This window comes from Periplaneta americana, chromosome 10 (assembly GCF_040183065.1).
Source record: "Periplaneta americana isolate PAMFEO1 chromosome 10, P.americana_PAMFEO1_priV1, whole genome shotgun sequence".
Classification (NCBI taxonomy): domain Eukaryota; kingdom Metazoa; phylum Arthropoda; class Insecta; order Blattodea; family Blattidae; genus Periplaneta; species Periplaneta americana.
Window position 1 is genome coordinate 87,099,223 of NC_091126.1, and position 18,920 is coordinate 87,118,142.

General features: G+C 35.5%; 1 protein-coding gene across 2 annotated transcripts in view; it reads right to left on the reverse strand.

Annotated features, from left to right (window-relative positions):
• AGBE (1,4-alpha-glucan-branching enzyme) overlaps positions 1–18,920 on the reverse strand; it is a 68,083-nt gene that overhangs the window by 24,350 nt on the left and 24,813 nt on the right. For both annotated transcript variants that reach the window (XM_069837852.1, XM_069837853.1), the window contains 4 exons: positions 18,356–18,565; positions 14,164–14,235; positions 11,641–11,812; positions 2,227–2,436 (listed from right to left, as the gene is read on the reverse strand). In XM_069837852.1, the coding sequence (XP_069693953.1) occupies positions 2,227–2,436; positions 11,641–11,812; positions 14,164–14,235; positions 18,356–18,565 (664 nt within the window). The remainder of the gene's footprint in view (positions 1–2,226; positions 2,437–11,640; positions 11,813–14,163; positions 14,236–18,355; positions 18,566–18,920) is intronic.

Sequence of the window (18,920 nt, forward strand, 5' to 3'; positions counted from 1 at the left end):
TTGAGATGTTAAAGGAAACGTTTTAATAAACACAAGTTATGACCCAGCCATCAGTGATCATATAAGCCATTAAAAAGAATAATAGAATTCTTCCAACATTCTTGCAGCTCTCAAATTTACAACTAAATAAAACATTTAAAGCAACAGTATCACGGAAGCTTATCATTTGATTGATTAATTCATTAATTACTTATTGTAATAGAGATTCATGAACCAATCACTAGTTTTGTTACATTATACAGGAGTGTATTTAATTCTGTTTTTCAAGTATTTTATTAGGTACATCCCTGTCACATGCCCTTCCAAGCCGATTCACTCCCACCAAGTAGGGAAAGAGGAAATGCACAGCACACAGAAACCACTGCATATTTGTGCAGTGTTTCGTCATTGCTCGTAGTACACTTTCCTCACAAAATCAGTTAATTCTTCAACATTATATAATTTTCCCAAATGTAACAAAATACATACATTAGGATTGTTCAAACACTTGCGAGTAGAAATTATAAGACTTCAACTAAAACTCCAATGACCACAATAGAAAAATACAAAAACATCAGTTATGTATGCAACACACTGTATCTGAGATGCATAAGGATTCAATTATCAGGCAAGGACACAGAGAAGCAGCAGTTTTGCTAACCTTAAAGACTGTACTGCAAAAATTCCCTCCTAATAAATTAATTCCCCACTGGAATATAATGCTCTCAGCAATATATTTTGTTAATAAATTTGATCATATTTTGGAAAAAATTGGACGTGATAGAAAAAACTAAGAACAGTTCTGAAATCAGTATAAAGCACTGGGCTAAGAACACAGTTTTTCAGTCATCAAAAATCTTGTAAGGATAAACAAATTATTCGCATTTTTAAACAAACATTAATACACTTTTTAAATATTATACTAATAATTTTGGCATAATTCAATAATTTTTGTAACTATGTCAAACTTCGAAAACATTAAGATTTAGTAGCAAGAAGCTAAATTCGCAACTTACATACTGTCTGTTAGGAATTAGAAGCACTGTATGTACTTGCATATTTTGTTGCACATATTTGGGCAAAAAATAGTCTTGAAAATAGGGATGCGTAAATTAAGTGAGAAATACAAAATACTTGGTATAGTGTATATTCAAATAATGCACTTTATAGTAATATAAGAAATGGATCAGAATTTTCAGCAATGTCCAGCCCTTTCCCCTAAATCCACTGTGTGTGAGAAATATTGGAAAGGAAAAGAGTTAATGGCTTTATTGCCAAGAACTCAGCATTAGTTAACATCAAAGACAACTTTGTTGTAATATACGTCTATTATATACATTTCAAAGTGGTCAAAAACTCGGAGCATCATTAGCAAACTCGCAACATTCAGCACTCTGAAAAGAATACTAACTACGATAACTAACAACCCTCAGCCAGAGTGGGAGGAAATCGGTATGAGTGGCGACCTTGAAGACAAAAAGAATGCTTTGCTTTATCACAGCTGTTCAATGAAAGACATTCCCGGGGATGGTGGTGTTGAGGTATGCAGTGATGAAGTTATCACACTTTTCTGTCATAACTGACCAATTTTAGACTGTCTTTTATTTGTTGCTACTAAATTAATACGAAAATTATAGGAGGATTAATAAATCCAAAATAGGCACTTAAAACTTGGTTGCGAAAATTACGTGAGTAAATACAGCAAATCTGGGAGTCACTCATTTCAGATTTATGGCATGGAAAGTAACCACGTCCCTGAATGAGGGGGTTTTGGATAAAAAATACTAGCCATCTCACTACGTCGAAATAAAAATTATGCTAGTTGTCATCCTCGTCTTGGCAATCATCCTATCTTCAGGAGTAAGTGTCTCCACATCTGAAATATAATTTCTCACACTGCTACAGTAACACAGGCCACACAGAGTACAAATAATGATAATTGGAGGTGTTAGCAGCCAACCAACAGCACTATTTTAAATCTGTGTTGTTTGGGTAAAGGGAGATAAGTCATAAAAATGAGTTTGGAGATAAATGAAAATTAAACTTCGGACCCTTATTGCAAATAATTTTCTACACAAATAAAACATATCAAATGCTAGTATTCCTTTGATTTTTGTCCACTCACTTGCATAATTTAACTTGCGTGTTCATCTGGGGAACAAAATTCTTTCTGCATAAAAAAATGATTTATCCCCCTTTACCCAAACAGAAATAACATAGTGATGATTTGCAATGTCTCGTAATTACCTGGTCATGTGATTCACAGTATGCAACTGTCTTCTCCATCCATCGTCGATTTGTGAGTGTATGAATAATATTACCAATATTCCAGTCATCATCCCTCACTTCCTTCAAAAGTTTTATCCACTTATCAGGAATGGCCATACCAAGTCGATAATCAAATCCAGTTCCTCCTTCTGCCACTGGTCGGCATGATCCTGGCATACCAGACACATCCTGAAAATGTTAATATTTATTACAGAAAACAGTTAATTGAAACACTAGAGCATCTCTCGAAATTTATTTTGATGTGACTGTGGGTAATATTTTGTGAGGAATGCTGTGAAACTATTGTTTCTTGTACAGCTTACTAAACCTGTTACACTCCCACCTGGGATCTGCAAGCATGAGTGATGTTATGCAGTGGGTAGAAGCATGGTATGTGATGGGAATAGACTACCAGACATGAAAACATTTATCGTGACATAAATACTATACTATCCTCACTAGCACCACAATAGTAAGTCACAACCAGTGCTATTATTAGGGGTATGCTGTGTGTCACGACAATAAATAGGAAAAAAATAAAATTCTTCGTAAAGAAATCAACACTGTCACATAAAAATACTACACACAGTTGTATTCATTTCGTTTATGTTTCTCTTGTAGTTAACAGACTGCACAGGACAGTCACTGAAAATTTCTAAACCGTCATGTTCAAGGTTTAAAATCTACGCGCGAAAGTATGAAATAAGGTATTTCAACAATGAGAAGTGTTTTTTTTTTCTTTGAATTTACATTTTAAATAAGCACGATACTAAGAACCTTAATATGTGACAAGTTTATTAAATTACTAAAATTTTTTCACAATAATGTAATAATTGTCACGTGTTAAAATATTGTTACTTCTCTTTGAGTTCTTATTACAGTTGAGTAGCCCAGATGCAAAACCAGCTAACTGCCAAAAAAATGAAAAATGAGATAATGGTAACCATGGTTTCAGTTCGTCATTAGCTACGTAATAAGCCATACATTCGGTTACAAATCCAACTCTAAACCCTTTAAATCTAGTAAATAAAATTGCATACGGTTGCAAAACCTGCTAAGTATGGAGAGCGTAAGGATGCAATGATGCTAACTGCACAATGCAGTGTTTACTTTTGCAAAACCTGCTAAATGTCACTGAGACAACATGGCCATATTGAGAGTTACGAATGCAAAAGCTGCTATTTCGATCTCCATAAGGATTACCTTGAGCATACTAAAATAACGAATAAGATATTATTAGACGCTGATAATAAAGCTACTTTTTGCTCATATAGTTAAATTGACTATACTGCTGCATTTAAGACATCAGCTGAGAGTTTCTGCCCGCGCTTTATCGGGGACTTCTAACCTTTTATGTTAAGTGTGTTGAAGTCTTGAAGTGGTTACTGTGATTATCTTGCAGTTTTTTCGACTTTTGCCGAAATGAGTGTGGATGGATATGGTGTATCCCGTTTCAATAACTCTGTTAGTGTTGAGGGAGAAGATACAGATGATGAAGAGAATGGTACCAGTGAAAAGGCGAATCCAAAAGTTTAAACAATAAAGGTAAACATTTCCAAAAGGACTACATTCCAATGGGTATCATCCTTAAAGAAGCAAACATCAGGGACATTGAAAGACTTCTGGAATTGCACTTCAGGTAGGAATGGTTTCAGAATGCAAACCTGACCTTCTACACCGAAATGTTCAACCAGCAGCAAGACCTGGCTGTTGCAGACCTGAATGAAGATGAGCATGAACATACGGATGTAGTGGACTTCGAACTCATGGATGAGAAAGAACCGAACATTTTGTAAAGTGTTATATTACATTGATGTTTGTAGAAATTACAACACCAAGATGGATACATGTAACTGAAATGAAATTGATATCACAGTTTAGATACATGACAATACACAAGGATTAGAATTACAGAACTGTACCTGATCTGTGACCGTGAGATTTCAGTATGGAGTGAAGCCTCCATGCACTGCAATCAGAGCTTCTAAGCGTCGTGGTATGGAATCAGAGTTCCTGGATATGTTCCAGGAGAATCTCCCTCCACGCAGTTTGTATGCGAGTCCACAAAGCATCAAGAGTGTGTGCTGGAGGACCATGACGAACAAGTTGCCGACCAACCATATCCCAGACATATTCGATGGGCTAAATGTCTGGCGAACGTGCAGGCCAGGAAAGCAGTGATACCCGTCGTTCTTCGAAGAAGACTTGCACAATCCTCGCCACGTGTGACCGGACATTGTCCTGCTCAAATATGGCATGTGGAGTTGCCTGAGGAAGGGGCAGTACCTCGGACTCTAAGACCTCTCTAATGTAGCGGTTGAAGTTCAGATTGTCCTGAATACGTAGGAAGCGAGATTGCATATTGTATTACACTAGGAACTTGTCCGCAATGCTGCTCAACAATGCAGGCTCTCAGACTGCATTCACCACGGTAGCGCTTAACACGTATGTGACCATCACTGTAGGACAAGTTGAAGCGGGACTCGTACGAACACACTACATTTGGTACTCTGTTTTACACATCTCCCGAGTTTGGGATCGTTTGGGCCATTTTTTCTGGGTGTTGCACTTTTCACAAACAGTAGTACATAAGGAAACCTTCAAACTATAACATTAGTATTCTGTTCTCCTTTTTTACTTTTTTATAGTACAATATTAGTGTGTGTTTAATAATATTTAGGTATGTAACGAAAATAAGAATGTTCTCTTCTACCATCAGTTTGTTTCCAAGTTAGTCTTGTCAGATAAACTGCTGACATTGATCAAATACCAGGTTTTGCAAACTAATATATCGTTAATGTGGCTACCTATAGAGTTGCAAATCCTGCTAACTGCTCTGTTCAGCTGCAAAACCTGCTATTTGCAAATTAATATACAATATAACTAATTACCTGTTAATCATATATTTCTGAGCTGTAGGAAGACAAACTAAATATTTTTTTCCCCATTATTTAAACTAGAAATCATGCCTCTAGTATCTGTGGTTAAGTTTTTACACAATTTTCCTCATTTGCCAAAATTCGTCTAACTTGCAAATACTGTCTTCGCGCTACGAGTTGGCGCGGGGAGTAGATAGGCGGAATGGGGGAACTTCACGCTACACTCTGACCTGAAAACTTCGTCCACTTACTTGGCTACACGGGAACGGAGTCAGACATAAAAGATTCCGCATCTTTGGTGCTGTCGCTATGACTATCATTATCACATTTTTCAAAATTGCTGGAGTATGATCTGTCCATGATAATCGTCTGTTTATGTTCCACCCGTGTATATTAATTCGAATCTCTCAACAAAGCCATTAGCCCCACCGCCCCCATCCTGATGAACAACAATGAGTGTTCTGGACACATTTACGGTAGTCAAAACTCCCGTAACATTTTTATCCTGCCAGAATTTGGGAAACGTTAAATTTGTAGGCCTATCTATCCGCATTTCGTCCAGATACAAAATCGGTTTTTCCACTTTCCTAAGCTTTCTTATTTGCTGTAGATATCTTCACGTATTCTAATTTACAGTGTTTTCCTCAATTTTTTTTGCTCCACACTTCTTCCACCTGAAATCCTTTTTCTTCAGTATTCGTCTTAATGTTGTCTTTCATTTCAAATCAATTTTCTCTTGTAAAAGGATAGACGTTTGTTGCAGCTTGATACTATTTTTTTACTTGTTATTTAACGACACTGTAATAACTACTAGCTTCTTCAGTGTCGATTGAATTGATGATGGCGAGATGGTATTTGGCGAAATGAAACCAAGGATTCGCCATAGATTACCTGACATTCGCCTTCCGTTTGGGAAAACCTCGGAAAAAACCCAACCAGGTAGTCAGCGCAAACGGGAATCGAACTCACTCCCGAGCACAACTGCAGATCAGCAGGCAAACGCACTACCTCTTGAGCTACGCCGGTGGCCTCTTTCTTTTTCAAATAAAAATTCTCAATTATATCTTTTTTGTCAATCTCCCGTCGAAGTCATCTACACTTGCGTTTCGGTAGTCTGGACGTTTACATTTTTTTTTCCCCCTCAGGTGTCGACAACGCACTTTCTTCTGTGCAGTCTTTCATTTCATTCCTTATACGCTGTACTGTTCTTGTTGATAGATTAGAGTACTTTTCTACCTTTGCTGTAGGTTTCGTAAGAGGAATGCAAAGGCACTGTTGCTCTTTTTCTTCATCACAGAATTATTTTGCACTTCTAATAATATTCCTTTTTTCGCTATAGATTGTCAATCCTTGTTTCCTCTTTGTCGACATATTTACAATAAACAAAAAACTGCTATAAACCTAAATAACAGTATACAATAACATAAATTCTATTAACTATATTATTATCAATACTATTAACACGAAAAGCAAAGGATAACTAAAGCAATACAAAGATTTGAGGTATACTGAAAACAATTGTCTTGTTGAAACTAATAAAACACTACAATAAAAACCCCACTATTATTTTCACAAAGTCGCAAAGACTCATAGACACGCGTAGGAGATGTTTGTGAAACAGGAATATTGCAGTGAACAGCGCGGTGCGCATGCGCGACTGTTTCCCCTCCGCCCCGTCTAAGTACTTCAGCCGCCTTCTCCTGGCGTGACAACAGTAGCTGATTTTGCAAATTGGCTACTCAGTTGGAATGGATTGTTTAAACCACAGCTTTTGTAATATATATTATAAAGGCCTACACAGCTCTCAACTGGTTCCCACTATGCTACGAATGGGTATTTCGTACTACAAAATCGTAACAAAACACTTCAATAGCAATGACATCTGGAGCATTTAAACGATTTTCTGTGCTTAACAAATGCTTCATACACTAAAACAGAGAGTGCGACCGCTTACCTTGAATTACTGTCATGCAGCTCAGCTATTTCATCAAATTCTCTGTCATCTACAGATTCATTACTTCCATCATCGTCACTATCAACACCTTCTATATTTATTATAACTATCTATCACATTGTCGCAGTCCACGTCACATTCCATGTATTCCCGCTCAAGATTCTTTACCTTTTCACAGAAAGAAAACCAGTCTTCTTTGGTGATTGCGTTAAATTTCTCAGCACACAAATCTCCAACAGATCTCATGTTACACCACAAGTTTCTAGAACCAACCCATTCTTTTACAAGAGAACACATATTTTCTAAAGGGTTTAGGTCACGATGATATGGAGGGAGGTGGAGGGAAACGTGTCCTGCACTTTCTAAAATCTTGTCCACAGAATACTGAATGTGTCTGGGCTTCATTCACTTAATTAGTTCATACAAAGTGGGTTTCAGCATATCTTCAGAAAATGAAATCCCCTCCTTTGAGAGCTGTTTTGTTGGATTACAATTAAGTGGTTTGTTTATTTTCACGTTGTGGTATGGTGCGTTGTCCAGAACAGCAACTGAGTTCGGCCTTAAATTTGCGATCAGTTTTCCACTCACCCATTTCTCATAATTAGTTTGATTCATCTGATGGTGATAATCTGTTTTCTCGTGTGATTTCCACATTAGAATAGCATTTGGTACAAATCCATTTTCCTCACCTGCATGAATTATTATCAGACGCTGCCCATTTGACATGGGTTTAAGGAGGCCATGAGATGTGTCATCATTTTTACGACTTGTCTTTTACATGGGATGACAAAATACAAGTCTCATTTACATAAATTATATCTCTGTTTTGCTCCCTGTATTTTTCTAATTGCCTTAAATATGAGATTCTTTTTTCGCGTAAGACATTTTTTTTTTCAATCAAGAGAAGTCTGCTCGATTTGGTTTTTCTCCATCTAAAACCTAGTTTCTTAAACAGTCTTCTCACACTTGTGTCCTCACCCTGAATTCCGATAGAGACTTTTAGTTTTTCTTTTATTAACTGCACAGTGGAATCACATTTTTCAGTAATATAAAAATTATAAATTAATCTACGAACAACACCTTCATTGAATTCGTCAATTTCGATAATTTTCTTTCTTCGCCTTTTTTATCTGAAGTTTGAAATGACGTTTTCCCCCCAGATTCCACTGTTCTACTCTCAGTCTTGATTTTTTGGATGCTGTTTTTTGATACACCTGTGGCCGTTTCAAGTCTCAACTGAACTTGTTCCATTGGAATCGTTACTCCCTCACAAGCTTCTTGTTCCATGAACTTTAACACATTATATATTACCTCCCTTGTCCGACTCGCCAACTTCTTTCCTTTCAATTTTGAAATGACAGGAGGTATTTTTTTACTCTACTTTTATTTATTTTAGTAGGTTATTTTACGACGCTTTATCAACATCTTAGGTTATTTAGTGTCTGAATGAGATGAAGGTGATAATGCCGGTGAAATGAGTCCGGGGTCCAACACCGAAAGTTACCCAGCATTTGCTCATATTGGGTTGAGGAAAAAACCCCGGAAAAAACCTCAACCAAGTAACTTGCCCCGACCAGGAATCGAACCCGGGCCACCTGGTTTCGCGGCTAAACGCGCTAACCGTTACTCCACAGGTGTGGACTTTTACTCTACTAAAGTTGTTACTGTTTGTACCGTATTTACAAGTTATTTGTAACTTATATTTACCACTAGCACTAATCTAAGGGTTCGAACACTATAATTTTGTTAATACTATTATTCACTAAAATTATGATCGCAATACACTATATAGAACTAAAATATATTTAACTTTAATAACAGAATGCTGCACACATAATTTTCATCTAGGCAACCACGCGGTGAACTAGGGATGATGTTATGTACATACTATAGTAGATGCGCACTCTCTGTTTTACACACTACAGCTAACGGCTGCTATCTATGCTTTCAGATTCCAGGTGACTAGTGTACTATTATCTAAATTCAACAATAAATTTAAAGCAGTTTCTTCTCTCCACACATCGGTATGTTGGTGGTGTGATATCAGATTATTATGTTCAAAGCGTCCTATTCCACCATATAATTGTAAGGCATACAGCTCTCTGTCCATTTCTACTTATGTTACTATGTATGTTACAGGAGCAGCTCAGTAGTGAAATTTTGGAAGTGACTCACAAACTTTTCCAATGGAAGTCATCTGCAAATTCCAATCATTCCTATCACAATAGTGAACAGTTAAGAAAAATAAAATATTTTTCAATTGTATAAAACAGTATGACATTACTATTCCACTTCGTAAAGCACTAATAACTAGACACATGGCGAATCCTTGGTCCCATTTTGCCAAATATTATATCACTATACCAATTCCATCAATGCTAAATAACTTAGTAGTTGATACAGCATCGTGAAATATCAATGCTAAATAACTTAGTAGTTGATACAGGATAGTGAAATAATAAACAAAAAATAACTAGACAATGGATTTATATGCACTAAATGCTAAAAATCACACTGAGAGCATTGGAGTGGATGTGGTGTCGGTTGGAAGGTGTTTTTAGATCTGGATCACAAAACTCTAACTTTAATAGCAGGGAAATGAGCCTCATGGACTGAAGTGGAGAATGTAGAATTAAATTATATGCTGACATGTGATTGTCAAAACTATTAAAATACTGTCAGTGCTTTGTTTTGACACCATTAATAACGGCTCATCCACCCAACCAGCAGACACCACATCCACTCTAGTAATCAGCATTCTTAACTTTTAGTTCTTATCACATCTCTTACCATAATAACTAAAGTAAAAAAAATAAATAAATCCGAGGTGTGACAGCCCACATAGGGCCCTTGCCAACCAGTCTACTGCTAGCCTCACGTCCATATTCCTCAGCAGAGGTGAACGACCAGCCAACCAGAACGAACGTATCATGTGGTTAGAACGATGATCCCTCCAGTCATTCTAGCTCGCTCACAGAACCGAATTTCACTACCCAAATTCATCACAATGCTGGGTGGGCACTAGTCACCCACATTGGCCGAAATTTCATGAGAAATTTCCTTCCCCCTGAGGACTTCAATCATGCACATGTGGGTCCTAGGTATGATGCCTTAGACCATGACACTATGGCATGGGACAATAACGAAAGTACTTGAAGGTAATTTTACGAAGCTGTTTACTTCTCTTAATCAAAGCTGACTGGACATTTTTTTGTTGTTGTTGTTTAGTCAACTGCCTGAAAACAGGTCTGAACCTTGCAAGTGATACCAAGAAGGCACCACTTATGAGGCAACTAGGCCAGGAGATAATTGGGTAGGGTGGCCAGTTCCTTTCCCTCTCCATTGCATACATCACCGACTAGCTACATATTACACTAGTCAGACTTTAGTCGCATACAAACAATTGTTCTTTCTCTGACACATATCGTCAAGTGAGATGTACTGCCTGATAATAGAACCTCAATCAGAGGATATGGACATTTTAATAAACTACAAATGGTACTTCAGATTTTTACAGTTATTTTTTGCCCAGCAGATAATTACATCTCCTCTAAGAAACAATGATACAAATTTCTGTGAGCATACTATGAGGGTCGGAGCACAAGTCAAGGCAACTATTTATTTATGAGAATGCAGGAACGGTTCGAAAAACTAAAAAGCAATAAAGAAAACCATGATGACTCTATTAACTGGTTTCCATTGTTACATTTTATTGTTTTTTTTTACCGATATACGATTATTCTACTATAAATTAGAGGTGGCCAGAAGTTGATTTGGCAATTTAAATTTTTATAAGACTTGAGATAATTTATTTCTGATTACTCTGTCGAATGCTTTCTTGTAATCAAAGGCTGTAATGTGGTGTTTCAACAACCTATTCTAGGTTGTTTTCTATAAATATTTTGAGTAAGAACAATCAAGATGACGCAAATAAAATTTACATATAATAGTAAATATGATCAATATGTCCTTGTTATAAAATATCTCATGTTCTCATGTCCAAAAAAATTTATCTTATTACTCTCATTACTCTTATTTTACTACTATCTTTCGCAAATCAAATCAAGATGAATAAACAATAGTACAGAACCGATTTTCTATAAAATACGTTGTAGAGGTAATTTCTATTAGTTTTTTTTTTATTATTTTTTTATTTTCTCTGGTGGACAAAAGACACTCTGCAACTGGATACCACAATTAATAAAACTTCATTTTTATTCTGTTTTCAAATTAGTTATTTAACAATGCTCTCTGAACTACTAGGTCATATAGCATAAATGGAATTTATGATAGCGAGATGTATTTGGTGAGATGAGGCAGAGGATTCACCATAGATTATCTGATATTCGCCATATAGTTGGGGAAAACGTCTGAAACGAAGCTCAAGAGGGAATCCAACCCAAGCCTGAACGCAGCTTCGAATTATCGCTATCACCTGAGCTATGGTGTTGACTTTAACAAGGAAAGTCACATATCAATGCGAACTTTAACACAAATATTGGTCTGAACTAAAATTTGAGAATGATATACTGTATAAAATAAATGATACACATGTCTCACCTCAGCAATGGTAATAACATTTGGATATAACTCATGAAGCATATAGTTTGCCAGCATCAAATACACCAATGCTTCAGTATCAACATTCAAACCAAAATATTCATCATAATGGCCACTGAACCCTTCACCAATACCACGAGAATGATACAACATAGATGTAACACCATCAAACCTGTCGACAAACAAAAACAGCAATAATCAGAATTGATTGAAGGATACACCTTAAAGAAACCTACAAGATTCACGTAATTTAGAATACATCCCAATTTGGAATAACTGTGTATAACCATATACATAATGCAGTTTATTTCCTTTTTTCATCTAAATATTTAAGATCAAAAAAGGGTGTGGATAACATTTTACATTCTAAAACTATGACACCGAAATAATCATCTTGAGTTATGTTTAAAGATACATACACCACAGGTTATGGAATGATTCATGGTTCCTGGAAGTGGAGGGTTGGATCTTTTGAATAAATCTAAGATTAAAATCAATGCAGCAGTTCAGTTCAGTTGGTAGCTGTCAATGGACGAGAGAAGAAATTTGATATTTAATTCCTCGCCATTTTGGGACCAATGTTGATGTGGTACACAGAGAAAACTTCTAATTTTATGTTGTGAAAGCACATGCATTGCAGTGCTAAGTGCAAATCCTAAATTATCTTTTTGTTTTGAAAAAATGTGTTAAGAGTGTTGGAAAACGGCAATATAATTTTAAATATGAAAGTTCTTCATAAAAGTAATTGTTACTGTGTGTCTGAATGACATTATTGTTTCCATAATCCACTTAAACTGAACTTATAAAAGAAGCCAGACGTGATTATTCCCACAATATTACAAAAAATAAGTCTCTCATCTTAATCACACCCTCTTATCTTACTCTATCTTGTGGTCAACATGAATTATTGTTTCCTTGACTGCTGAAGGCTGCAATTGTGAGATTAAGTTTGCCACCATATGGATTTAAACGTTCGTAGTTGAATATAAAACTTTAATATCTCCGAAATTATTTCGTGTGGATTAGTCATGTCTGGCTTGAAACCATTCAAATGAAGTCAAATATGTTACTTTTTAATTAAAAATAAAGACTTTTGTGTGCAATGCAGAAAACAAAATTGTATCTTTCAATTTGGTGCATAATAAATTATTTCAAGTCTATATTTTTTACAGCTTATTAATTAACGACACTGAATCAACTACTAGCTTATTTAGCACCAATGGAATTGACAATAACGAGATGGTATCTGGCAAGAAGATGCCGAGATTAGCCACAGTTTACTGGCAATTGTCTTACAGTTGGGGAAACCTAGGAAAAACTTTAGAAAGTTAATTAGCACAAGAGGGAATCAAAACAACGCATGCCTTAGCTTCAGGTCTTTTAAAGGATGGATCAAAAAATAAATGTTACCATTAATATCATCAACATGAAAAAGGAACTGAAATGTTGCAAAATATATCAAACATGTAATACAAAAGTGTGCCTCATCTTTGTGACACTAATTTTTGTTTAAGTAAAACTCGAGAAGAAAATCATTGGCGATAATTTTTAGTACACAATATAAACGTAATGAAGCAAAAGGTCTAAAATTTCATTTGTAGTTTCCAGATAAATGTAATTGCAAAAACCTGTCAATAGCTCACGAAAAAGAAATTAGGATACAGATGGTATATGATGTTTCACATTTTTCTGCATCAGCGATATTGAAAACTTATACTTCCATCAAATTTGTAATATATTATTACAGATATCACACTACTCTCTCGTTAATTTTATAACGAGAAAATTAAAATTTAGATCTAATTCTCGAAATGTTACTTTACTAACTATGGACTCAAATCTTGGATGCCCAAAAGAAATGGAAAGAAATGTGATGTCAGAAAGGAAATATCTATGCTTTTCCATCCAGTATAAATTTTTTTATTTTATTTTATTGGGTTATTTTACGATGCTGTATCAACATCTGGGTTATTTAGCGTCTGAATGATATGAAGGTGATAATGCCGGTGAAATGAGTCCAGGTCCAACACCTAAAGTTACCCAGCATTTGCTCGTATTGGGTTGAGGGAAAACACCGGAAACAACCTCAACCAGATAACTTGCCCCGACCGGGATTCGAACCTGGGCCACCTGGTTTCATGGCCAGACGTGCTGACCGTTACTCCACAGGTGTGGACTCCAGGATAAAAGAGCCTTAACTTTTATGTTAATGATGTATAAATACTGAATCTTTTCAGTCATTAAATTACATCAACAAATAAATCAAGATACCTTATATTTCACATAAAGAGACAATTGAAGCAATTTCAGTGTTCACTGTACTCAAAACAAGTACAAGAAATCAAACACTACAACAGTACTGATAAGTGTAATCTGGATACAATAATACAAAACAAAATGACATATTTAAAAATTTTGTCACCTCAAAAGGTGTAAGAAATTTACTATGTATAAAGAGCAAATGAGAAAACTAATTTCCATTAATTTTTCATCCAGAATTCATAGTGAATAATAACCTAGTACCTGAAACCATCAAAGCGGTATTCTTCAGTAAACCATCGAAGATTGGATAGTAGAAACCTTAACACTTCATACCTGAAAGAAAGATGCAAATTACAGCAAAAGATTATTCTTAACTGCTAAGTAGAATAAAACTTTTAACACCATTACCTGAGTTTAAACAACAGAAGTCATTACTGACAAAGTAACATGAGGTAAGCCAATAACACTAAATCAAAAATATTAATTACAAAGCGATACAAAAGAAATTATATTATCTAAACCATGAATCCTTGTATCATATTAACTGCATTGCTGATTTAGAAGTGATTACGAAATGTGAAAAAATTACAACATTACTTTTTTTTTTAATTTTCTTGTAAATTAATTGAAAGTATCAGTACAGACAAACAGAATGATCACATGTGTTTTATTTTAGAGTAAATTGTGCTTTTAATTTAATGACAATGTGGAATTAACGACTTTACAGTAATAATTTAAATATAACTGAACCGTTCAGTATAAACAAGACATTTCTAAAACTAATTTCATTGCTACACAAAAGCAACAGGAATCATCAATAATGTGTGTCCACAAACATACTCATTTATGCCTACATAAAATTCTTGAAAGATCAACTCTGTGATATAGCAGTAAAGCATAGACTCTCAAGAAATCTGACACCAGAGAACTGTAGTTTGTGAAATACATTGATGAGACAAACAGCTGAATGTAACAAATTTGAACACAAGAGAACTGAGGGTAGTTGAAAGAATTACGGAATGAATCAATGTTGGACAACCTATATGTAATGAAGCACAACACTGTCCTACAGAAATGAAGGGTCCCCACTCTGAGCTCAGTCACTCCAACTCACCATGTTAGCTTCACCCCAGTAACATAGATGACTTGCAATTCTCCATGTATATTCCGGCTTTCTCGACCCCCAGTTCTCCCTTGAAATCTCTCTGTGGTCGAGAAATCGCGAGCTAGGCTGTTTGAGCCCTCAATAACAGAGTTTACGCATTTTCCTGTTTGTGATAAATTTATCCATTCACTAATTTCTTGATTTGGAATAAGTCTGATGATGAAAATTAGTGGATTTAGAGATTGTGAATGAATATTAATTATACAGAGCAGTCTAGGACATTCTCTACAGCACTCGGCAGCAAGTAGATCCAGCATCAATGCTTGTCATTCCCGGTGAACAGTGTCTGCTACAGATGCTACAGGTATTACAATTACAGTATTCATACTGTTTACTAACCTTGACTACAGAAGGTGATGAAAATTATGTCCCTCTGCTGCAACACATTTCTGACATCTCCGAAGTAAATTAGCATTGGCACGTGCAAGTTTGTTTTCTGTAATTCTCCCAATTCCTCGTACAATAATGTCTTTCAACTCACGAATTGTCTGCAGACTGTCTTTGTATACTTTATTTTTTAGCTTTCCTCGTAAATAAAAGTCGCAGGCTGACAAATCGGGGGACCTAGAGGGCCATAATCCTCTACTAATTACCCTGTCCTCAAATATTTCGCTTATCAAATTCAATGTTTCAGCTGCTGTATGGACAATTGCTGAATCCTGCTGGAAATAAGCACCTTGACACTCGATATCAGTTAACTGTTCAAAAAATGGATTAAGTATTTGTATTCTGTATCTGTCACCATTGATTGTATTGTTAAAAAATATAGGGCCTATAATCCTATGTGCAGTTATACCGCACCATATGCCAACCTTCTCATCATGTAAAGGAGTTTCATGAATGAGATGAGGATTTTTTGTACTGCAGTATCTATTGTTTTGCATTATAACATGGCCATGTCAGTGAAACCATGCTTCATCTGTGAAAATAATTACTGTAGGATCCACAATATCATCGGCAACACTGTGTAAAACCCAGTTACAAAAATTCACACGACTCATATTATCTCTAGGCTGTAATTCATGCACTATTGTCACTGTGTAGGGCTTAAATTTAAGAATTTTAGTGGCTCTAAATGCTGTGGTTTTCGAAACACCCGTTTCTTGTGAGAAACGGCAGAGAAATTTCCGAAGAGAATGTTTCAATCTTTCTCCTATCTCATCGAATTTCACCCCAGTAAGTACACTTGGGTTTCTCTTTCCACGTTTATTCAGAACTGATCCCGTTTTTCTAAACTTTTTTACGAGGTTTAATATAGTCGTCCTATGTGGAATGGGAACGCCAGGAAATTGCATTACAAAATGTCGTCGCACTCTTCCACAATTCATTATCAAATAACGCTCCATAAGATAAATCCTTTGTTGTAATGTAAACTTTTTTGGTGCCACATTAAGCCACTATCTTCAATCTACAACTAAGAAGTACGGACATCAATACAAACATCAACAGAGCTCATAGGCAACTGAACAGCAGCTATCAGTTGTAATGTGACCAAGTGCTGTGTCCTTGAATGCAGGGAAAGAGAGAGAAGGCAGAGACAGAGAGAGAAAGACTGTAGCAGACCCCGTTCACAGGGAATGACAAGCGCTGATGCCGGGCCTGCTTGCCGTTGAGTGCCGTAGAGAATGTCATAGACCACTCTGCATTATTATAAGAAGCATTAATTTAATTGAACTATTACAGTAAAATAAAATCTTTATTCTTTAACAAACTCAATATGGTTTCGATTTCCTTGCAATAGTTTCAACTATTGTTTCACTGGCTTTGACCTGCAATTCAAACTGGAATGACGTATGCTTTAGTTTTAATTTCAAGCAGTTTGTCTTCACCACGAAATTGGCTCTCAGATTTATTATATGAAGATGCATAGCTTAATGTCACTTAATGCTATGTTCTCTATAAACTTAATTACAAATCAAACACAATGCTTTGTTCTTTATTTCAGCAAGCACGATGTTATATATAGCACCAAAAAACTAATTGCATTCCACTAACTTCTCACAAACACTCCTTATATGTTAGTAACTGCAAATTCAAAGCTATGTTTTATTTTATCAATTTCATCAAGTTAAAGATCTTAAAGCAGTGGGCAGACACTTCACAGACTATTGCATGTTCAACAATGTACAGAGGCATCAAAGGTCTGTGCATGGTTGTTAGGTATCATAACAATCTTACTGTATTGTCATCAAGGAGCGACTTACACTCCTAAAACATTTTAGGTGTACCACTTCTCAATATTAAAGTAGCAATTTGGGATTCTGAAAAAAATTCTCCAGTGTTGTATATTCATTGAATTTTAAACGGGTTCATTTCATTTTGAAAAATAATTTAAACTATTCTGATATATCCAGTTTGAATTACCAAACAAAGTCACAAAGTATAAATGATTTCACTTATCAGTTAAGTACTTTTCTATCGAGTCAAAAAGCTAAGACAGTAATTTTGATTCATGACGTCTTTCCAGTGTTGATAGGAGAAACTGTTGCCCTGGGTGGCGCAGTCAGTATAGCACCTGGCCTTCTATGCCCGAGTTGCAGATTAGATCCCGGCCCAAGTCGATGGCATTTAAGTGTGCTTAAATGTGACAGGCTCATGTCAGCAGATTTACTGGGATGTAAAAGAACTCCTGTGAGACAAAATTCCAGCACACCTGTGAAACTGATATAACCTCGGCAGTTGCGAGCATCATTAAATAAAAAAAATTAATTAATAAATAGGAGAACTGAGACACATAAGAGCCACAGTTGCACTATTCCCTCAGCAACAACACACTTTGACTGGTAGATGCACACATTTGCAAGTAATTTAAACAGAGATGTTTAAATTATCGACTACATGACAAAAATGACAAACCGTAATATATTTTCCTTTTAAAAATTTAGGCAGATCTTTTATAAGATATAGTCATATTATGCTATACGAAATTAGATTACCAAAAGTGATAAGAATATATTAAAGAAAACAACTAAATCTTTTCACAATTCATTGCTTCTTAAGGTATTCCGTTCAGACTTTTTACTTAGTTTTTTCTAGTCACGTGGGAATAGTTTCATTCTAATATTCTTTATATCAAGTTTCTGAACACTAAAAAATAACAAGCAAAATTCTGTAATTAAAAATGATTATTACTTATAATTTTTATGACTTTAAATTCTGCACTTTCTAATTATACCTCAATGAAAACAATGAACTGATGTTCAATTATGATCTTTAGTTTTGCTACTACCTAATGGATGAATTTTGACTAGAAATAAAAAGATGAACTTGTAACATCAAAATCCTTACTCTGAGTAATTGAAGAGACGACTGTCCCAAAGTGAATGTTCACCTCGAGGGCCATCATGGAAAAAGCAGCTGTTAGTTCCATCATACTGGTTGAGGCCATCCATGACATTCTTAGAGGCATGAGAATGCACAACATCCAGCAGAACATACAATCCATGTTCATGTGCAATATCAACCATCTCCTTCAGTTCTTCTGGTGTTCCATAACGACTATACAAATATTGAAAACAGACCTTTATTACAGTGCAAAATTTTCGTAAAATATTGTGAAAAGTACCTTTGTAATAGCAAACACTTAGATAATTTGCAGAGAAAAATAAAATCAAGTAAGAACAACATAGCTTATTGCATTGAATAACGCATACACAACCATTAAAAAGAAATAAACTTAAATGGCTGAAGGAGGTCCTACAAACTGGAAGTTTTAAGTAATTAGTTTATTTTATATTATTTATTTTAATATACAATTTCTTGAACCCTATTTTACCCGAAAGTACATTAGGGTTATAGTTATAGACTGATAGTTTATATTATTACAAGGAGAATTCATTTGACGTCAGTAACC